The sequence below is a fragment of the Ammospiza nelsoni genome, chromosome 7, assembly GCF_027579445.1.
Source record: "Ammospiza nelsoni isolate bAmmNel1 chromosome 7, bAmmNel1.pri, whole genome shotgun sequence".
NCBI lineage: Eukaryota > Metazoa > Chordata > Aves > Passeriformes > Passerellidae > Ammospiza > Ammospiza nelsoni.
Genome location: NC_080639.1, coordinates 13,120,541 through 13,144,635, shown reverse-complemented (window position 1 = coordinate 13,144,635; position 24,095 = coordinate 13,120,541). Strand labels below are relative to the sequence as shown.

At 38.9% G+C, this 24,095-nt stretch overlaps 1 protein-coding gene across 4 annotated transcripts in view; it reads right to left on the bottom strand.

Annotated features, from left to right (window-relative positions):
• SPATS2L (spermatogenesis associated serine rich 2 like) overlaps nucleotides 1-24,095 on the bottom strand; it is a 125,358-nt gene that overhangs the window by 25,081 nt on the left and 76,182 nt on the right. For all 4 annotated transcript variants that reach the window (XM_059475982.1, XM_059475979.1, XM_059475980.1 and 1 more), the window contains exons 3-6: nucleotides 15,452-15,515; nucleotides 5,038-5,146; nucleotides 1,505-1,554; nucleotides 819-1,059 (exon numbers count right to left, since the gene is read on the bottom strand). In XM_059475982.1, coding sequence (XP_059331965.1) covers nucleotides 819-1,059; nucleotides 1,505-1,554; nucleotides 5,038-5,146; nucleotides 15,452-15,490 — 439 coding nt within the window. In that variant the 5' untranslated portion in view covers nucleotides 15,491-15,515. The remainder of the gene's footprint in view (nucleotides 1-818; nucleotides 1,060-1,504; nucleotides 1,555-5,037; nucleotides 5,147-15,451; nucleotides 15,516-24,095) is intronic.

Sequence of the window (24,095 nt, the reverse complement as noted above, 5' to 3'; positions counted from 1 at the left end):
CCAACGCCGTCTTGCACACACTGAGGAACTCTCCTCTGGGAGAATTGCCACTAACCTGTTCAACTCTGGCTGCATCTCACACTAGTGCACATAGAACATTCTTTATAAATCAAGGATTTCTACTCTCAGTTGAGGGACTGCCCTTGCTACATAACTCTAACAGCTAATTAGAAACCAGCAATCTATCAGCTGACCTGTAAAGAAAGGCCAGGGCTCTTCAGGTTCTGTCCCTAAGATATGATCTTCTGAAATTTGTTGTTAACGTGCATAACTGTTTTTACTGCATTTAATTAGCATGTACTAAAAGGCTATCAGAGTGTCTTTCCACATCACAAAGGCCCTCCCTTCCCTGCTAAGAAAAGCCAGTGGAGGTCTACTGTGACTAGCATGTGTAGGGAAGATGAGAAAAAGAAAAAATGGACTAGTTTGGAATAAGCAATAAAGAAATCCAGTAATATGCCAAAAACTCATAGTGCTCAGATATCTTTACCCCACATGAGGGATTTAATAATTTTGCTAACAATCTGACACTCAAGCCATTTTCTAACCCTGCATTTTTTTCTATATTTCTACCTGTAATATTCTGGATCAGCTGGGCTGTCTATAGAAGAAGAAAGAGATATTGCACGGAAACATATTACAAGATAAACAGTGTGCAGATATTAATCTATTGGCACGACACTGATAGTTATGTGCATTATTTTTCCACAAAAACATCTCTATAACATCTTCATGGCAATAAAAATACCATGGTCTTTATGTCAATGGAGGCTTGGCTACTGCCAGTTGCAAAGGTGCTCTCTGTCAGACAAACTGACCTTTGATTTCTGGACAGTCCAGTGCTGACCCTGCAAATCCAGAGCCTTTGTTCTCAGGAGAAGTGGTTTCCAGTTTCTGATTGGCAGAACCACGGCCAGAGTTGTCCTTAGGGCATCCATTCATATGACAGTCATTTATTTGCTGAGGCTCTTGAGATGCCTTCTCAGGTCCACTACTCTTGTTTTTAGGATCTTTATTGCCTTGGTGCTGTTTAGATTTGCTTCTTTTTCTCCTATTGTTCTAAATGGAGAAATATCCCAAGAACAGAGACATCACTCAATGCAAATTGTACAAACTCAAAATACAATCAGTAAATGGAGCACTCAAAGTGGCTGTGACTATCCAGGATACAGCTTCTTATTAAAAGTGTTTTTGTGCATGGGCTGTCTTGGGATTTGTCGTGTGCTTGTCCAGGGTCCCACATCCAGGTACATGGAAATTCATGGAAATTCTGAGCAAATTTCTGCTGTCCCAAAAATTTGCTCAGAACACTGGGCTTAGTGAGACAATGACAGAAGAACAGGATTAAAAACAGTACACACATTTGCTTTCAAGTACTGTCTACAGGTGTGAATGAAGTCACCTGTGATGGAAAAGGCCAAGTACTGACCCAAAGTGGCACAATTCAAGCACAGACAGCTGACAAGTCATTTAAATGCCTTGACTCTAAAGAGCAAGTTCTTACCTTCTTTTTCCCTGTCATATTCCATTCCTTTAGAACCTGAGTTGCGCTGCCTAGAGGAAGAGAAAACATTTCAACAAAAGATCAGCTATGCAAAAGAACCACATGTTCATGATCAGTTTCTAGTCTCCTAGCTGAGGAGCATTTCAATTTGTTGTGAATTCTCTTATGTGGGGGGAACAAAATGGACACTGCCGCCTTTCTTCTTCTCAGCTACCTGTTTTGATTTCATTACTTATTGTGGATGGTCTCCTTGGCACTACTGGCTTTTTATGGACTTCATTGCTCAAAGTGATTGTGTGCCTAACTTAAAACATTAGCATAACACCCAGAAAAATCAACACTCAAACCTCTTGCCTGAAAAGGAAAGTATCTCAGTACCCAGAGTCAACAATGAGAACGTTAAATAGTCCACCTTGACTCTAGAGCATCCAAAAGTTTTAAAAACTTCTGGCATTTTTATAACGAATTTTCTATGAGTTACCTGTCATCTTCAGAAGACATAAGAGTATAAAAAGTAAAGAATTAGCATACAAAAGAGTAATTTTGTGGACTCTTGCATAAAATCTGCATCACACAAATGCAGTAAACTTAGGCCTGGCAGAAAAGAATGATAAAAAAATTATACTGAACAGTAATTACAGTTATACTTGAAATTCTGCCTGTTAAATAATGAGTTGCTTAGATAAATTTATGGAACAAAGCAGGCAGAGCTTTGGTCAGAGCAGTGCTTGCTGCAATGTTAGAAGAAAACTCTTCTCCTTCTAATTATCATCATCATTTTGTTCTCCTGTAGCCCAATGCTGAAAATAGATCTCATGGTAAGCCTGCAGTCTGAACTGTCATCCAAACTACTATGGCAGCATCTGCTACAATAATATTTTTAAATGCCAACAGATTAAAGGTCTCCTGCTTGCATTTAACAATCACTTTACCATCACTTCACAAATCCAGTAAATACTCAATTATTTGCCTTTTCAAGTGGATTTCATACTCAGCCATTCTTCTCAATCCTTTCAGCAAAATCTTGATATTAGTATTAAGAAGAATTGCTGTTTCCAGACCACCGTGAGTTGTCAACCTGTATTCAGCCAAACACGTGTGAGGTTTTCAGATGTACAGAAATTACTTTTCTATCACAATAAGCCAGATCCAAGATTATCTGGTGAGCCTGTCACGCACAATAGGAAAGATTACGTATCTTGCTAAGTCAAATCTGTTAAATTGTGAAAAAACGTGCAGGGAATCCATCGAAGCCATGTTTTATTTGCTAGATGACATGACAATGCAGATAGAAGGCTAAGATAACTTCTATTTCATGTGTAACTATATACATATTTACAATTAGTTAAACACACACTTATGTACATGTAAGTACAAGCCCCTCCCCTAAAGGTACCTCATCTTTTGACAGGCACCATGTTTCTGTATCAAGTAATAAACATTTGCTCCCCATTTTACTCCATGTTGCTGAAAATATGTGATTTCATGTGACAGCTTTGATAACTGTTTTCACAGTAGCAACCAACACCCTTCTTGTGTTGGTTGGTGATGTCTTTGCTTTGCTTCCCTCAGCTTCCCTGTGAATACTATGCATGCTGAGAGTTACTTTAGGGATTCATCCAACTATCCTCTCTTTCTTCCAATTGGAAATGCACTAACTGTCCAAGTCCCAAAGCCCTCATTTGAATACACCAGTATATTTTTTTGAACACATCTACAAAGCAGCTGAACAGACCTTCTGGTTATGCTTAATTAGATAAACTAGCATAGCAAATAAAACATTTGAACCCTCTTTCATTTAAATCAAATTTTACATACAGAATAAAATTTGTAACAGAGGGATCACCTAAATGTCACTCCAGATACGAAGCAAGATTGGAAACTAAATATGAATATTTCTTGATTCAGCAAGCAGCACCTCTGAGAGAAGCACTGCATGGAGGCAGCTCAACCTTTCCACTCAGCATGGCCATCCCAATGTTTTTCATTGCAGGACTTCTCAGCGAGTGTTATTTCAATCTTAGCAATTTTTGTCATTCATGTGAAAAAACATTTCAGTTATTTATTCTATCCATAGCAGCAGCTATGTGGATATGTATCTTTTCTGCTCTTTCCGGACAGTAACAAATTTTAGCAATTTTCATATACTCCCTCACAAAGACTTCTGAACAGTAATCATGAACTGGTGAAGTTCAAAAAAAAGGTCATCTGAACCCAAGGACTAGCAGCTTGCTTTTCTTCATGACTTTATTGCACTTCTTGCAAAGCTTATTGCTTGCCCTGTTTCTTCCTTACAGCGGGCGATGAAACAACTTCCTCTTTTGAGGAGCCATTGGAAACAATTCATAAGCCACAAGCAAGCTATGATAACTTACTACAAAATAAAGTGAAAGCAACTTAGTGAATAGTCATCAAAAAGTCCTCTACTACCTTCCTCAGGACATACATTACAGGAAAAAAAAAAGATTGTTAATTGGATACATCACACTTCCCTTTTTCTCTGTGTGTGTGTGTGCACAGACAAATGCAATTTCAATACACCCCTCAGAATGTAACTGTCTGTGCAGCTGCCTGAAGCAAAAAGAATCATATAGATCTGGTGGAAGAATTTTGAAACATTTATAAATACTCCAGTTTGCCTGCATCTGCTTTTTGCATATTGGTAATTCCTAGTATACGATGACACTTTTTGACTGATGCTAATTTTAGTAAGTTATTCCAAATCAACCCCAAATTTCATTTTGAAGTAAAATAGGCATGAATTAAACAACTTGCTGAGATAGTAAAATTGAGGCACTTTTAATATCTACAGGGCCATTTGAGACCACCGAACTTCTACTATCATTTATGTAACCCCAAGCTACAAAAATTTTGAAAAAGATTGCTCATGGTATGCCATTACTTCGGCAAAGGGTTTCTCAGAGATTCTGGTGAAAGTTCAAAATACTTGACTTTATATATTTACCAGAAAAGTGATATTAAAATACAAGTGACCTTTCATTAGAGGTGGTCTCATGACGCAAAATACAAACATGGATCCAGGTTTAAATGGCTCGAACTTTCAATGGAGTCTTGGTTCAGCCATTATAAATGTCAAGACTATTTGCAAAATTCAGATTGAGGTTTGAATGTCAATGTATGCATCAAGTTCAGGGGTTTAGGGGCCTGGTTATGTGCTTCAGAACTATCCTGAATTGTTCTTAGCTACTGTACTTAGATCTTCAATAGTGAATAATTTCCTGACATATTACTTTAAAAAGCATTAACTTTCATGCAGAATAAAGAAGCAGGTCTGCAGTAAGAATGGCTTCAAGAACAGCAAAGTCAGGTAGAACAGATGAACAACCACGTCAGTCTCATACTATGAAGAAGCAAAGATGCAGCCAGGAGGATCAATTTTTTTATAATTAACAAGTGTCACACATCAGATTTCAGAAGAACTATGGAATATATTTTGAGCCACTAAAGACAACAAATACTTGGCATGTCATTGAATCCCTCCTGCATTAGTGAAAAAGGTACATTGTACTCACCATCCATGAAAGCTTGAACAGCCTTGTCTACATTGTTATCAAATTGCTGCAACACCAGAACTATCTCATTATTGCTTTTGTTCGGAACAATTGATCGGATTGCATTGATCTGTAAGTAAAGGAAGACAATCACATGAATTTACCATACTCCTTTAGACTATAAGGTACCTGTGCCAATGCATGTTTATATAAATACCTGTTACACTGAGGTGCTCACGAGCACACAGCAATGTATCTATCTGCACAAAGCAATGCCCATCCTATCCTCACCCAGCCATGCAAATAATGAAGTAGTTTCTTCATGACATCAAATCATAGAACTGGTAACCAGTAATCCTGGAAACAAATCCAACTCTCAGTCACAGCAGAAGAATTCTAGCTTAATTCAACTGACAGAATTTGGCCTTATGCTCCTTTCCTAAATGGTCTATTTGCTGCCAAGTGTCTTGACATATTACCTATGCAAATCTAGTGAGCACACAACTTCTTCAACAAGGCTCTTGCATGGCCTTGCTACATCAAAGTTATGACTGATGTTTTTTTGGCATCTGAAAACAGTCGGAAGCTAAAAGAGAACAATATAATTTTTAAAAGTTCTACTGGCTGCTCAACATTATTTCAGTTTGCTGTTCCATATACAAGTGACCAGGAAGCTTGTGTAACAAAATCCTGAACAAAGGACATGGGATGCCAAACGCTTCCTTCAGGAAACTGCTGATGGATGAGGTGTTACACCCACAGATGACTCTGGTATGCAATGCTTAGATTTCACAGTATTTGCTACTGCTACACTGTCAGTATCCATTGATACCAAATGGAATTCAACTAATGATGTTTTAATAAAATATTCCAACTGGAATCACATTATCATTTATTTTCTCATCCCTATATATTATAACTGAAAGCAAATAGCTACAAGAAGCTTTGTTGCTATTTTATTTTAATGCTATAAAAATTTTACTAGATTAGACCAAAAAAAAAAAATTTAAACATAATTAGCAAAACAAAAGCCTATGATAAAAAATGAGAGACTCTGCCAGGCCAGTCTAGCTGTTCCAAATTAGCTTTATGAGCTTCTGAGTCAAGATATCCAGCACGTATTTACAATCAGAAACTTGTTATTACCCTGCAAATGTTTATCTGGCACCCTCCTTTGTCCTCTTTCTGTAGGAATACATCCTTGATTAGGGTGTACTTTATTTACTGCATCCCAATGCCATCATGCTAATTGTGAAGCAGTGTGGTCTTTTTATTGTACTGTGAAATATAATTGCGAAAAAGTAATACATGAAGGTAGAGCAGTTTAAGGGCACTAGGGCGGCTCACATGGCAAAAGCATTCACACTACCTTGTTTTAGCTGCCCAGTTAGGTGCTGAAGGACAATCCCTATGGAGCCTCCATCAATGGGGACATCAGAAGGTGCTCATATTTGTCAAAATAACCTAATTTTCCTGTAGTATGTGCACCCCACTCCCCAACCACTGTGTTTCCCTGTCCTGTATACTGCCATAAACCAGGAATCATGGCATGCTCTCTCATTGCAGTGATGGGACAGCTCAGACTCCTGATGCCTACTGGACTCAGCTTCAGAACTGCACAAGGCTCATGCTTGGCTTCAGCACATGTTAGTACAGCTACTTAGGATGATTTACTGTGCTCCCGTCCATCATCCCATCACACCCCTCTCTGCAGCTTCACATTCACCCACAGCACCTCTCAGGTAGCAAGTCTAGCCTTGGGCAGTCCAGGCCAAACCCAGAATTCAGAAGGCAGTGGAGCTGAAGTGCTTGCCTACTTCCCAAGGACCCTTTCCCAGAGGCCTATCCCACTGTCTGTCTGATGTTGCCACTCTATGACTGAACCAGGCTGGCCCACAAGCTCGGTCCCCAGCCAACAGGGGCTGCTTTAGAATATCTACTGAACAGGGGTAACTTTATGTTAAAGTTCATACAGAGTAGGCTGGCAAGTGGACTGCTTGAACCAGAGGTTGTCGTTGCCAGAAACTGTGCAGAAAATCCCCTGTCTGCTCAAGTTTCTCTCTTCAGCTGACATGCATGCATGGGAAGAAGTAATGAGTACAGCTCTCTGCTATGTACTGCAGGCAGCCAAGTGAAAACTAACCCAAATCAATAGGATGTGAAGAGAAAGCACTGGGAAAAGGAGTTAATTAATCTAGTGATTGTGGGTACAGGTGTGCTATTTACCGATAAAGCTGCAACAAGTGTGAACAGAGCTGGCTCCACAATAAGAGTTGGCAAAGACACTAAGGTAGAGAAGGCCACAAGCTGCAGATATTTTACGTTCAAGCTCATAGCTCTCAAACATTTTCACCATGTGGATTACATCTTCATATTCTCACAAAAAACTCCCCTCTTCTTTCACAATCATGTGAATCGTCTCTCTGCCTACTCAAAATTGCATAATCTCCTTGTGGTAACTGCTTACAGGAAAAATAGTAAAAGAAATATCTAGGGTATTCTAACCAACTTTAAACTTATGCACAAGGATCTCCCATGGCTTCTAGATCCTACTTTGCTATGAAAGGTCTGCAAGCCTCAGGAAGCATCTGGAAACAACCAAGTGAGGCTAAGACCTCACTCAGAGGATCAGACAACTCGCCACACAGTGCACTTTGGAAACTTAAAAAGAAGAAGAATATCTGTAGGGTAGAGGACATTGACACACAAGAACTCAACCAAGCAGGCTATGTTTTAGACAAGATCAACCAAAGACTTTCTGTTTGCACTGTGTGATCTTTGTTAAGAATTTTTTTATTATAGAAAAACCAGAATTAAAAGCTAAACTATGCTTCATCCAACTAATACTATAATTAAATAAAAAAGGTTATGGAAACATTTTAGTAGTGGAGATAACCCAAAAAAACCCAGGATGATGATCTTAGGAAAAATGCTTAACAGTACAGAGAAAAAGAAATATAGCATATGACAACACTGTGGACACAGCCCTGGTTTAGTTGGACTACTAAAAAATTTGATTTAGGGAATTACTATACTGTAAAGCTCAACAGTTCTACTGCCAAAACTCAACAATATTTTTGTTGAACGTTGCCCAAAAAATACATTTGTTTATCTTTATATTTGGAAAATATAAAAAATTGAGAAGTTTAATGAAAGAATTCCTCAGGAAAAGAACATCAGATTGCAAAGGAAAGCATCCAAGACCTAGGAAATCCAAAATCAGAAGTTGCTTAGACTTTTTAAAATCTGCTTCTCTTATGTAAGTATGCTGTGACACCCAGGATATCTACAAGTCAGAGTTTCTCCTTTCCAGATTTGTGCAGTGATTTAAGTGGGTGAGTAGATGAAAACTAAAATTTGCAATCACTAGAATGCATCAAAATTAATACACACACATCTATATCTATAACCATCTCAGTTCAGAATCAAAAGAACAGAGATCCCAAAAGGTTTTGCTCCAAAACAAAGTATTTTGTCGAGTAAATTTTTAGGAACAAAATGGCATCAGGTTACCATACTTCTGGAATTTCAAAGACAAAGATTTGTGTGCCAGACAGCAAGTCTACAACACATGCACTGTTTTACCAATGTTGTTATCCCGAATACATTGGAACTCTTGTAGACAGGCAATGAAAATGTCAGCAATTTCTGGACAGAAATTATTGACATGTGGTTACAAAACTCAGATTGTGACCTGACAGTGTATCTGGGAGGAGGACACGATATATGGAGGGAGAACAGGCAACCTTCACCAATAGAAATGCCAATTTCAAGGTCCCAGATATTCCAGCCCTTAGTCCTTCAACCCTGATTTCAAATATATATGTAAATTTCTGGGTCTGAAGCTCATCTCTATCCCCTCATGCAACAAGTGTCCCATTTGCTTCCAGAAAGGGACCTAGTGATAAAATAGAAAAAGCCAAAGGGAGGGATGGGAAACTTCCTGACAGCATAAGCCTAACACAAATGCACTTCTCCAACTGTAGGTCATAAGAGATCTAACACAGACTGTGATGAACAGAAGCATATCAAAGCTCCAGGAATGCCTGACAAATGCGAGATGACAAGGTGGACTTACTGAAGGGCTCAATGTGATCTGGATCCAGCCACTCCAGGTATGCTGGCTGCTCTGTGGTTCACCTGCTAGCTCAGGTGATAAAACAGCCCTTGTGCTAGTACAGCTATACACCTCACTGCTTACAAACCTCCAGCTGCCTGGGAGAAGTCCATCACTTTCCAATCCAAAAAACTGTATAGAGCTCATTTTCTTTACAGATGTTGATAGAATGATGCCAGGGCAGGAGACAACTCCTAACTTTCTCTCTCTAAACTCATAGCCCTCAAATTCAGTAAGAATATCCATCTTCTTAACATGTAAACAACAGATTATACAACTAGAATCATCTGGTATTTATGACTTCTCAACAACCAACTCCTTTAAAAAATACTCAGCATCCTAAAGTATGAAAGAAAGTACCAGAGCAAAAGAATCCCTTCCCAGGGAATGGTACTGCATTAATGCCATTCTGCAAAGACTAACTCAGCAGTCTACTTTATTAGATTTCCATTTATGTGGGAGAAAACTTTTTTTTTCCTACTTACTGAAACCTGATCATAAGAGAAACAGCATTACCAGACTAATTATTTTGTGAAACATCCTGTTTTTAATCCAGTGTAGATTCCCAGTGAACTGCTGTCATCATCTGGATGCTAGACAGCGTTCCAGGACACCAAGAGAATTCAGTAACATACCTTCAGAACCACAGATAATTAAGGCTATTAATGTCAGCATTAGCTGAGAATCTGTCACTGACAGCAGTTAAGTTCCTGGGGCTTTTCCTCCTGTAGCCTAACCGGAAAGCACATTATTTTGTTTACTAAGAAAACTTTCTTAGAATTTCAGCTTACCAAAGCTACTTCAAAGCAATCACAGACCTAAAATATAAACCTTGATTTTGACTGTATACAGTCAAGAACATGAAAGACAGAACCCAGGTCCACCTCCATTTAAACTCATGATCCAGAGCTCAAGTCCGGCTAATGCTTGCTGCAATTAGAGCCAGACTGTGTCTCATCAGAATTCCACAGTCATGAGGATGTTTTTATCTGTCTCTTAGAAAAAATGTTGAAGACTGCCCAGAAATGGAATCAAAATTGAAAAAGGTATCAAGTCTCCTCAGATAAGTGTCTACCTCACAATAAAATCCTCAAGGTCTGATCAGATATACTTGACTATTTTTCTGATGATTACTGTTAAACATCTCACTTGAGGCAAATTTTTGGCTCACCTAAAAAAACATACACACACACACTTATATATATAAATAAAATGAATCAGTAACAGGTTACTTTGGAGGAATATAGTGCACAGGAAAGGATGCTGAATTCTACCCTCTCGTGGTAGCTTACTCTAAGTCCTCACAAGCACCCACCTCACAAGACTTTCCAGGTAAGTCAAGCTCAAAAAAAACCAGAGCCTGCCTGGAAGTTGTGACACCAGATTACCTATTCCACATGCAGAACCAAGCTGACAGTGATGTGCACTCCTCTAAGCCCTTTACTTTCTCTGTCAAGTTTCAAATGGTTCCCAGGCAACTGTAACAACATGGACTCAATCACTGCCTGTTTGCTGCTCTGCTCCATCTGGTCCCCCTTGGCATCATCTCAAAGAGGATGTTTCTGGTGAATAAGTAACATATCCGGGGTTCAGAGAGTTTGTTTATATATTTCTGACATAGTGACAAATTAAACTTCTTTGCTGAAAGCTCACGGCTGTTCTGAAACCCCTAAACACAGCTGCTCTAATCCCCCTGAAGTAAGTTACTATTATGGTCACTTGGACAGAAATATTCTTATTCATGCTTGGTTAGGAAAACTAACACCTTCACTTTGTACTAAACAGTAAGATCAACAGGTCTTCTCTAAGTTAGGAACTAAATTAATTTCTAAGTATGGTTATCAATAAACACAGACATTTCCTATTTTACTTTTACTACATGTCAGTAGCAAATTTTTTATGTACACAGATACATCATTCAATTCCATTACACCCCCAAATTCTCCCAAATCCTGCCAGTGAAGCAGGGAAGAAGGGCTGCCAGCAGAACACTGCTGGTTTTGATAATCTGGGAATTTAGCATTAACAGATGCCCTGGCTACCTTAAGGAAGAAAATTTTAAAACCACTTTATGGTAGAATTTTAAACAATGTTTTGAACTTCTACACAAACATATTTCATGAATACAATTTGACTTGGTTGTATTAAGAGGCTATTTCTTACATTGGAGACATTTTGCCAGAAGCTTTACTAAGTTCATCATGGCAAACTGAACAAGTGTTGCTAATATCCCTTTTGAGCAAAATGACAGTTTTGATCAGATCTGTGCCTCTCTTTCTGCTACATGATCTCTTCATCACCCTCATACATTCTGATCATTAATTCCTAGTACGCCCCAAAAAAGTTCTACTTGCTGCAGTAAACTTCTTTAGGCACTTGTCATGGATTAATTATTTCTCCCTTATCCATCAAATAGAAAGCCAGACATTGTAATATGTTATTTCAGGATTCCTGAGAAGTTTGGCTTAGTAAGAACTGTTCTACTCGAGTGATGACAGCACCATTTACAGATATGGGTCTGTGATATCCTTAATCCAAGTTAAATGGCTCATCAAGTGACAAAAGTATTTTGATCAACTTTTTGGTCTTTGAACAGTCCATCTATTTCAACACATGGGCAAAGAACAGCTGCAAAGGTCAACTTTAAGGAGAAAGTTTCCAATCTGTGATTTCACTATCTGCTTCAGTAATGAATGATTTCAAATTTACATACTACTTCCATTCCTTCCACTAAATCCTACTCTTTCCTTGCATGCTGACTATTGCTTATGAAAACCACATTTATGGTGTAATGCAAACAAAACTGTGAAACCTCCAAAACCACATCTGAATAAAATTTCCTTCTTGCAGTGCTGCCCATCTGCTCCTCCAGCTCTGACACTTGAAATGACAAATGAGAAAGCAAGTCTTTCAGAAAAACTTCAGCAAAACTTCACTCCTAACAGAATCTCAAAAGGAGAATTTTCATCTGAATGAGTATTTTGCTAATTCCAGCTGACAGCAGATCTCACAGCAAATAAACAAACAAAACAAAAACAAAACCCCAGAAACAAAAACAACAACAAAAACCAAACCAAACCAAAAAAACCCCTAAAAAACAAAAACCAAAAAAAACCCAACCAAAAAAATGGACCCAAAAGCAAGTCCTGAAGTTTAAACAATTCTTGATATTTCTTTGGATCAAAACCAAACTCACATGCCAGAGATGAATGGTTATTCTGGGGAGTGCCTGATACTCACTCTTCTCTTGTTAAACTAAGAGGGCCTAATTGTTGCAGGAGACAATACATCACTTGTCTTCCTCACTCCAATTTCTTCTTCTTTGGAAGACTTGTAATTCAGAATCTCAGCACCTCTTCTGGTGATGTACTAGGCTAATGCTTGAATACCTCCTTTGATTTTATGGATTTGGATGCAAGCCAATGAGTTTAGCTCATTTTACCCCTTAATCCAGTGAACTTTTGTGCATATGATCTGAACTATGTATAACACTTGGTCTCTGAAAATCCTCATACAAAAAATAAACCCTTACTTATTTTCAGGCACAGAGATGATTATGAGTGCTATCAGAGGCAAGAGGGATAGTGGCATAGCTAAGGAAGACTACAGCAAGGGTCAGGGCAGAGGGAATTATTCTGAGAGAGGTCCTGATGGTAACTTCTTATACTGGTTATGCACGCAATTAATGACCTTTGTGTCTGCTGAAATGCAGAACTTAGGTTATTCCAGAAAATCTGTGGGTTATGTGCATGAAAATATGGTAATTGAAACAGTCCTGGCTCCCCTACAAGAGTATCACAGCTGCAGGAGTCTCTGCCAACTATGGAAACTTTCATTAGCCTTCCTAACATCACAGGCCAACATTTATATAAATCTCTTGGGGGAGAAAAAAGAAGATACAAAATAGAATGTTTAACCTATTGACTCTATGAACTATTTCAGCTGAAATGCCAAGAATGAATTATACAAGTATCACTACCACAGTAGCATTCTCTTATGACTCAAATTCAGGGGTGGGGCTTTATAGAGCGCCTGGTTGTGAGTGTAACGTCCAAAATGTCTGCACTGGCCTCACACCACTTTTAAAACAGTGGCAGAGGTTTTACTTTCTTGAATAACTAGAAGCTGATCATGGAGAGAACACAGGGAAAGGTCACCACTGAAAAAAACCCCCAAACAACTGCTGCCCCACCCCCCAAAAAAAAGAACAAACATGCTGAAATCTGCATGGGATTTTCACCACATTTTTATCACAGTGAAACAACCTTCAATGTAAGGAGAAACCTGTGTGCTACTTTTGCAGAAACTTACATGAGTAAGTATCTGTGCGCAGATGTACAGCTCTTTTGGCTTCATGCAAGTCCTAGTAAGATCAAAGTCTTAAGTACATCATGATCTGCAAGCACTAAGGCAGAAGAAAGGGAGAACTGGGAAGGGACTGTATTCTAGCCTGTTCTTTTAAACCAGGCCTGCTTGTATTTACATTGAGGGCAATGGATTTGTGAAGCTCAGCTGAAGTATTATATTTATAAACCTCAGTTTTTTTATCCAGAAATATTGCCTCCTAAAAGGTGGGTAAAAGTAAACATTAAACTGACTCTGCTTCAATGTTGTGAGGGATGACTATGGAAGCTCTGTAAGTTAAGTGAGAAAGGGATGTGATTTTTACTCCCTTACCAACACACTGTAAATATGTCTGCTTTTCAAACATGTAAATGAAATCCTCATGTTTCAGCAGTTTATGTGCAAATATTATCCAAGGCAACTCTGCAGGAGTTTTTTAAACTTCTTCTTTGTATTTCCAGTGCATCACTCAAAGACTTCTGGAGCTACAGTCACTTCATAGTTACTCGGTTTGTGGCTGCCCATACAGTAAACCAAATACAAGATAGCAAAGAGAGCCACTGCAATCCTGTTTTAAAAAACAAGGGACTTGCCCAGGTGCAATGGCTCCCTGAGCACAACACCCTCTCAACTGCAGTATGTAGACTGCATGAGGCTTATGCTGTTTGGTCACTAACCCTTTATGCATTAGATTAATCCACATTTTCCAGAATAAAACCCAATGATTTTGCAAAACAATTTCAACTGCTATTAAACTAAGTTTTCAATTTGGCATAGGGATTTAGTGGCACTAAATACTAATGGAAGATGCAGGAATAAAGAGTGGAGCAATTTAAAACAGAGTGTATTGATTCAATTATTTTCCTGCCTTAAAATGCATATGCTCATAAACATTTGATTTGGGGCACTCCCACCTGATATCACACTTGGAACAGCAAATATCTACCATGATTAAAACTCCTGTTGCAGCTCTTCATTCTTACACTTGCAAAAGTCAAACACATGATTTGTAAAATCCTGCACTTGTAAAACTGACTTAAATAAAAAATTTCAAGCAACACAGTAAATATGTAGAGCTTCAACTGATTTACTGAGTTATATTTTGGGAATTATTGTACTCTGACACCAGGGAAAAGAATTCAATGACATTACTTTCTACTACAAATTCATCATGCTACTCCATTTTAAAACCCTGTGCTTTTATTAAGGACTAAGGAAGACATTCAGCACCAAGACAGATTCATATTGCCATGCAAATCCTCAAGCAATGAGCAACACAGATATTAACACCAAATATAAGGTAAAACCACTGGCACCTACGCAGTGCAACAGGTAAGGAACTGTTTCCCATAAAGAGAGAGAGAGAAATTCTATGGTTAGATTGTCCCCTCACAATCTGACTGCTGGGAGTCACAGAAGATCTCCTGACCTACCTCACATCCTAATTAGCTTTAGGTCCTCTACTGCTCCTGAAAGGGGGATGAGGCTTTAGCTCTAGCCAAGGATATGGAGAAGGCTCACTCAAGCACATGGAATGCAGTTAAAAGCAGACGCACTTTCATTGGAAAAAGTAATCTACTCTTTGCAGGTCCTGCACTTTTAGGAGTTGCTTTAAATATTACAGGTATAACATTTTTTTGGCAGAAAATTATATCTAAAGGGCATGTTTCTTCAATGGTTGCATTTTGTACAGCAGCAATCATCCCAAATTGCTGCTCTCCACAGCATCAGTGTGCACAGGAATTACAAAGGAACAAGAGAACTCTAGCTGACAAAACAGTCTCTCTGCATAAAAGTAAAAATGCTTCTCACCATGCAAAAATCAGATTAGTCCTATCAACATCTGTGTGTGTACTTCATGCACAGAGTCAATACATAATAAAGTTCAGTATGTAAACAGTGTTGGAAAGAGCAGAAATTAAGTAGGTATGCAAATATAACTTTGGTTTGTATTGTACTGTTACTTGAACCTACCTTTTCCTTGATATTTACATGAGAATTGATTTCTGCCATCTTTATTCAGAGGAGAGTAGTGTCTCTGAAATGAGAAAAAAAAATCAAAGAGATTAATTGGGAGGTTTTAGTCCCAACCTGTCAAAGCTACACCTGTAATGACTAACTGCATATGCTTACCTGTAAGCATTAGAGAAAAATGAGAACACAATGTCCTGCACAGCAGTTCTCAACCCTGCCAAAGGTAAAGCTAGTACAAATTTCCTACCTTCTCCAGATTAGTTCTGCAAGCACATTTAAAAATGCCTTATAGCTATGACTCTGGATAAAAGGCATATCACACTTCTCCCAGCCATGTCTCCCATACCCTGTTCTGAGGCTATAAAGAGCAGGAGTACCTTAGATGAACTCAACAGCTCCTGTTTTCTCATTCACCAGCATCCTCAATTTTTGCCAAAAGAATGTATCAATTAATGCAGTCCTAAAAATCAGCTAAATGTGCCAGGAGGGTGGGCTGACAAGTGCTGCATGGCTGTTTGTTGTTTGTTTTTAATTCATAACTAATTCAGAAAATTTAGTCACACAGCTCCTACTGAAACTAACAGGGTTGGTAGATTTAAATCTCTAAGTCTTCTCTCAAAACTTAGGCACATGAATGGAATTTGCATATGATTAAGAAATCCTGCAATATGCTTTCTATTTCTAGTTATGTGGCTGGGTAATTGAGAGACACTCTACCACATGATGAAGAGTTAAACACAGGGAAAGGAGTCCCGTTGCCTATTCTTGCTTCCATCAAAACCAACTGCCTTAAATTTCATTAAGGAACAGAGCTGAATCTTCACATTTTAAAATTAAATAACATATACCAAGAATTACAGCAAAGACTAAGTCAAATGAAATACAATTTTGGTTTGGTCTCTTTCTCTAACTCTATTGTACACTGATAAAAAGGTACGGATATATGAGAACGAACCTTAAAGTTCGTTTTAAGTTGGAACAGCTCCTTTTCCCCATTTGAGCACTTGCTATGTGGACTGATAAGTGTTCCAAGAATTCTTCTAAATCTCTTTTAATGCCCTTAAACAATGCTCCCTCAAATTCTTCTTTGAAACAAAGAAGTTTAGTAGAGTTCAAACTCCAGAAATTAGGCATGTTTCTTGCAGTATTCACTGACAACTTTTAAATCTTATAATTTCTGTATGCACCCATTTTCTAACTAAAGAGATGAGAATTGAGGAAGCATACAGGGAAGAGATAACAGGAAGAAGAAAAAGACGTTCATTTGAGATTTGGTCTGATGAAGAGCAAAAAGACAAAAAGTAACCATTTCCATTGCCAGCTATTAAAAAGACACGCTTGAAATAAGTAAGGTTGCTCGTGACATCTCCATCTTACTATACTATGAAGAGATGCTCTATCAGAACTCAAATACCTTTTACCTGTATTAAGTCAGTGGCCCAAATGCTTGGCCAAGACTGGAGTCCCACTATGTCTGATAAGCCTCCTTGGCAGCTGGGCCGCTGTGTCTCTGAGAAGCAGACACTGTTACTGTCTGCGGGTATCTCAGAGCGGAAGGCTGCCCTTCCTGCCCCTCCTTCCTTACATCGAGAATGAAAGAGCTCAAATTAGTTTCTTTGTCAAGCCCACCCAAAGGCTAGAAGCAGAATTAAAAACATCTGGACAGAGCAGGCAGGAAGATCACTCAGAAGGTAAGTTAAGGGCAATTCCATTTCCAAGATTTAGTGTGTTCCAATAACAAAAGAAAGGTGTTGAGAAATGCTTGTAGCCTGTAGTCTCTAGACAATTTTTTTTAATGTACTTCTTGTCTTTTGCTGTCAGCTATTTCTCATGCCGAAGGGGCAAAGAACATGAGATATAGGTGATAAATTTTCCCATGCAGACTGGAAAAGTCAGCTCTAAAGTTACTCTACATCTTCACCTGCCTTGCTGCTTCTCATAAAAGCATGGCTTCTATCTAGTGACATCAAACCCACGCTGGAGGGGTCCTATTCTCTGTTTAAGGGGTAAGTGTATGGTAAGGATTAGTTAAGGAATCCAACTGTTTTGCTCTCGTATCCAGTACAAAGCAGATTTCGTAATGTTAGAGACAACTGATCAATGCACTCTTGCATACTGATTTTCAAATAAACTTAATCTGATCCAGAACCTCAGAGCAACATTAACAAGAAAAAGTTAATCTGTTCCTGAAGAACCAAGAATAAAACACAGAAACAAGCTCACTAAGGGAGGTAACAAACTCTTCCGGCCTTCAAAGTTTATTATCTATAAAAACCACTAAGTAATGGGAAAAGATCTTTGTCACTTTAAATCTTCAGGTTATTTTTCAACATGTGCTATCAATTCTGTAACAAAATTTAAAACTGCATCTTGTATGAAGCAAATGAATCCAAATAATGATACTTTGTGAAACCCTCATGCCTCTCAACTAAGTTTTCTTCAAAGATACTAGCTAAGTAATTCTTGAAATTTAAATTAATTTTGCTGATTAAACCTGACTACTTAGCCAATTCTACTCTTCGTAGCAATGCTCTGACTTGATTTAAAACCAGACATAAAAACTTCATTCAACACCTTGCCAGAATTTGATGTGTCTCTTCTCTGCTGTACACTGCAGGTGTTTCTATGATTATAGCCTTCCACCAATAAATGTGGTGCTGATTCAGCTAGCTTGCAACCGCAAGCTATTTCAAAAATACCTGGCATACTACACAAAACATACACTCTGCTTCTTTCTTCCTTTCTCTTTTTTCTTTCCCTTTTAAGATAAAGAACTAAGAGGACACCAGCTTTTACAAATGGACCCATTTCTCTGTACTTCACATACTTCATTAATATGCATTTTGCAACTGTTAACATGAAGATGCTAAAACTGAGTTGGAGCTATTTTTCATTCACCTTCTCCAAGGACAGATAATTGAAATAACATTTATAAAACACTTGCTCGTTTATATAACTCAGTCCAGCACTGCTTGTTACATAAAATACAGATGATACATTAAAAAGAAAATGTCAATGCTGCACTAATTTTTAAAAGCATCATCCTTTATGGCTATACTTAATAGCTAACAAGTTTAAATTTCTCACTGTAGCACCAACTGATTTATTGACTTAACTAGTGTTTTTTCTCTGGTGTTATTTTAATCTTAGTGTTTAACAATTACTTTGTTTCTGTGGCAAAAGACTACAGCATATCCATAATTTTATGAACAAAATAGTCCACTGAAGTTTTATCTCCAGTCCTCAATATCTCCTTATCTTCTTGTCCTCAGTTCTTCAGCAAAGCTTCTTTCTGTGCAAGTTGTGGAACATCAAAATAGGACCCTCAGCTGAGCCCAAAAGGGACCTAAAGCCAATGGAAAACAGTACTTTACATGTTGCCAACAGCATGCAGACAAAAGAATGTTTGGAGAAAGATCCCTGATAGAAAATTTTCTGCACTGGTCAAGCTTAAGTTAATACAAGTACTTAAATTAAAACACAGAAAACATACTGTATATGAGAGATTCTCAGCTTGAATGTCAGCTTACATGCTTTGTCTTTCTCCACATCTCCTGCTTGCATTTTTGCTCCTGAAATGTCATTGCAAATCATGCCAAAAAACTTCCAGGAAAAAGAAATTTATGAAAAAAAATCCCAACAAACTACAAAATCCCTTATATAAATGGGTCATTAATTTCTGATATAAATTTCCAAATGCATTACCTGCAGCAGGAGATCACTCTCAGTTTCTCATTACATCCTGACCTCAAATACTGACAGGGTGTTTTTTCTAAAGCTATTACACACACCCAAATGAGACATTTCACTTGCCTTGTAAAATGAAGCATTTCAATTGCATTCAAGGGAATGCTTCAGAGAAGACTGGACTACTTTTGGCAGAGTTTTACTTCTCTCCCCTATTAAATGAAGCAATTTGTATTAGTCTATGCAGTTTAAACTACCATGAACCTGAACCAGGGCATCTATGGTGCTGGCACCTACTCTGTCCTGCTGACCTTAACTGTAAGCAGCAACGTTACAGGCAGACAGTTACCGGAACGGCCTTTAACCACAGCACAAAAACATGTCAAAGCTCACCTGACACAGCCTAAGCTATGTGCCTGCTGCCTCAGCCTTTACAGAAGATTCCTTACTGTCTCCAAGCAGCAGTGAAACCCCACTGCTGCTGTGCTGAGCTTCCAAAGAATGCCCACCACCTTCCCACTGGTACCAGCATCAGAGGTGTTTGGCCCACAGACACCTTCCAGCCAGCCAGACTCAGGTAAAGCTGACAAACATTCCATTCTATACAACATTATGGATGGGGGGGATTGCCTGCATCTCAAGCATCCAAGAATCACAACAACTACTCTGTGTCTTGCCATTGCTGCAAAACCAGGCACATTTAAATTTCACACTTTCAAACTCCGTCAGGTGTTATCCACTTCTAACAACAGCAACAACAACAAAATCTTCTTGCAAATACAGAGAGTGGAAAAGTAGTCTATAGAAACATAAGGGTTGCCAGAAAGACACAATTTGTGAAAATACCCAGTCACAGTGAAGTCTATCAGAATAGAGACTGTGTGTGACACCTGCTGTACCACTTCTGACATCTGAAAATACAACTTTGGAAAGGGGATCAGAAAACTCCCCATTAAACAGCACCTAATAATCTGGTGTTGGGAGGATTTCCCATCTGTAGGCTTATGGATGAATGCTTTCCTACACCCCAAAAAAAGGTCTTAGTTCCTCATCTGCCCACTGCAACTGTTTCCTTTTATAAGGAAATACTACCCCAGCAAACCAAGAATTCCAGGTCTAACTGACTTGACCCTTGCCAATGCTTCCCTAATCCCAGTCACTGAGTAAGCTTTGTCTATTAAGAGAGAAACTCGAGTTGACAAATTTGTCACTCAAACTTTTTCATTAAGTAGAACAGCATCAGAATATGAATTTTAATTATTTTCTATTTTTAATTACAGATAATTTTCTCATTTCCACATAGTTCAGTCAAAATCCCCCAGCTCCTAAAAGCTAGACAGGTATGGGCAGAACAAAGGAATCACAATTTTAGAGAAACTTCAAAATATACCAAAAAAAAAAGCTAAGTACCTGTGCAGGTTTTGGCTGGGATTTAGTTAATTTTCTTCACAGTAGCTCTAACACAGGGATGCTGTAGATACTGCCAACATTTCTTACACAGCATTAAAACCTTTTCTGCCCCTCACCCCACCCCAGCAGCAAGGAGTCTGAGTGGCACAAGAAATTGGGAGGGGACAGAGCTGGGACAGCTGAGCAAAGGGATATTCCATATCATATGATGTCAGGCTCAGCATACAAAGCTCTGCCACTCAAAGCTCACTCCCATGGGGAGGCAGTGAATGAGCAGCTGTGTGGTGCTTAGTTGCTGGCTGGGATTAAACCATGACAGTATCTAATGAGACTGAAGCAGCCTGCACTATGCTTTCATCTTCTCTATTTCTACCTTCTCTACAGAATTACATCTCATTTTCAAATAAGATTCCTATCCATCCATATATATTATATTATACTGTCTTGCCTGCAGACTTCCACATGGCCTAGGTAAAAGCAAAACCAGCAGAATCAGAGACACATGGCCTCCATTGCACATTTCACTGTTTCTCATTATAAAGAAATGCTACTAGAGAACTGCAGGCACATGAGGCCTGAGATGAACACAATTTTTCTGATGCAGTTTTAAGCTAATATTGTTGCACCAGAAAGACTGAAAAAAAAACTGAGAGGGAGATTCCAAAATTCAAGCATTTCAGAAAGGAATTATTTTGGTTTTCATTCAGATCTTATTTAAATAGAAGAAAAAATTAATTAGGTCAAATGGGCAAACATCAGCATGCCACTGTGTGTAAAGCTACAAGAAATACCAAGATTCCGATATTTGTCTTCAGTATCTTGAGATTAGTAATGGGTATGATTTCCTATTTGCTGTAGTCTCCCGTCGAAAGACAAACATAATAATTAAATGCATAAACATAACCAGAGTCGGGAGTGACCAGCACACATTAACAAGTATCCTCACAGCTCTCCTTTGAGTCTTTTGTGGCACTAGGAATGAATACATCTAGTAAAAACAACATAAAATGTTATACATACAGAACTGGTTTTCTCCAGTACTGTTTTATATCTTTCTAATGACTGCATGTAGAAGTTTTCTATGCACACCATCATTTGGTATTTCCTGGTTTTTGGAAGTCTGAGATTAGCCACTTCAGACTAGTTAAAAACCCCAGATACGTTTCATGACATGTGAGGGCTTTAAAATCCTTTCCTTTAAATGCCTGCATAAAGATACGTATGGAAGTGCACAAACATTCCAGAATATTCCTCATCTGCAGAGTCCAGTCCCACTACTGTCCCCGGTCACGCTTGTCTCAATCACAGAATGCAGCTGTTGCCTCTGCATTCTCCCTCCTGCTCAGCTACTGCAGCCAGACTCTACTGGTCACCACACTGTGTCTGAAACCCATTGGCTGCAGATCTGAAAGCAGGATGCAGGAAATAAAGCATCTCACTGATTCCACATGTAGCTCTGGAGTCCTACAGAAAGGAGGCTTATGCTCCCCCATTGTTTAGCACCTTCTCCTGAGGACTTCTGAAATGCCTGACTACACAGTCTGAGGAAGAAGCAATGTCTCAGATCCATAGCTTTGCAGGCTGCTCGCTTGGAAATGGGCAGTAAGGGTAAAGGTTTGGAAAATGGGCAGCGACACATCAGAACTCAGTTATGCTACTTAACACTATAAAGTCCATATCTGAGAGATCACAGACCTATCTGCTAAAAATAAAAAAGGGACAAAGGTGAGAGTGGGATATGTGAGGAAGGACAGACCTTAGCACCTGGCTCAGTGTCCTTCTGTCTCCTATCCTCCTCAGAATTCTGCCAAGGGCAGGAATGGCTCTAAGCAGATACCACAGACACACTGTCATGTCCAGTCAGTGTTGCAATCAAATGGTTAGGCATCAGTAAGTTCTGTACCTCATTCTGATAAAACCCATTGCTCTTTGACCTTGTTATGCTCTCCTCCTCCTAAGCAGAGATGGTACCATCCATGTAACCCAGGCAGAGCCTGTGCTTCTCCCCTCTTGTCAGCTGACTTGCTTCCCTCTCCCAGCTCCAGTGTGTGAGAAGCCAGACCACTGCTTATGTGGGCAGCACAGGCATTAGTGTTTTCACAGAGATGTGGTGTGTGAGGGGTCCTCAGGTCCTCCCTGCACTTGGTGTTGCAGCTCCATTATATGAGAATCCTGCAGAGGAATGCTCTAGCCCTTAACAGGGTCACAATAAGAGTGGGTCAAAAGAAAGCTACTGATTGGCATCTCTCCCAACTCCATTAATATTTCATCCAAACAGTTTACAAGTATTCAGTGCCATAACCACATCTTTTGATACTGACATCACAAAAGATTCTGGCTGTATTTTCTATCACCAGTCACCCCTGGTTATAAGCAAGGTGGCTAGCAAACCCTCTTCCTGTACAGCATTTGAATCCTGGGTCTGTCCCATCCAAGTGAAGCTCTTCTTTTACACAAGTTTCAGTGTGGCTTCCCCAGAGACTGGTGTCACTGTGTGAGCTGGTGCTCCCTCATGACAGGCGACTGACACCCTCAAACAGTGACCCCCAGTTACACTGTTACAGACTACCAGTTACAGGGACCTGGAGGTGTAACAACCAATTCTACCTCGGTAGAATATAGCTTGGGCTAAAAAGGATCCAAACCAGTAGTTTATATGAAGGTCATTAATGCCATCCTGCATCTGAGCAATGGAGAGCAATTTCAAAAGCACATAAAGAAAGGTCAGCTCTGCATTATTTACAGCAACTTACTAGAATGAAGAGCAGAGCTGCAGGAGGGGACACATGCAAATCCTGTGTAGAGCTATGTTTCCATTGTTTCAACAGATAGGTACCAGTGCAAAGTAAATACTCTGTAACTGCTGACATATACACTCACACATATATATATGTGTGGGTGTGGGTGTGTATATATATATAGAGAGAGAGAGAGAGAGAGAGAGAGAGAGGCAGAATATATTTATACAAAGAATGCATAAAATGCTTTATGAAATTATCATACTATTAAGTAAAATAAATTTGAAAATAAACTAAGTACCATTAGTTTTTAAAAAATAGCATTATAAACATTGAAAAACTTCCCCAAAACACATGTGGCAGTACACCTCTTAAACAAAACCTAGGAATTCAAATTCAAAAAAATATCAAATTTCTGGAAAGGAGTCTTGTTGCACAGCAGCAGGCTTTTCCATGAAAGGATATTTTCCAGGATAGAAGAGCAATTTCCTAGTGAACATTCAGGGGACTCAGGCACAACTTCTAAAAATTCCTCCCATCCTCTTTCTATACTGATTAGGAGCCAAACACTTATTTTCAAGCCAGATCCTTTCTAAAATTGCATAACTTGCCATGTGAAGCAGAGTCGGTAATCTAAAGCAAACATTTTTCCACCTAAATTGATGTACAAATCATGTGTTTGAACTCCCTATCCAGCTGGTTTTGTCACCTGAACAACTTATCAAATATACTGCTAAAAGTCTGAGTGGTCAAATGCACATGTAATTCTAAACTGAGGTGACAGCACTTCCTTTGCTCTTCTTTTTGAC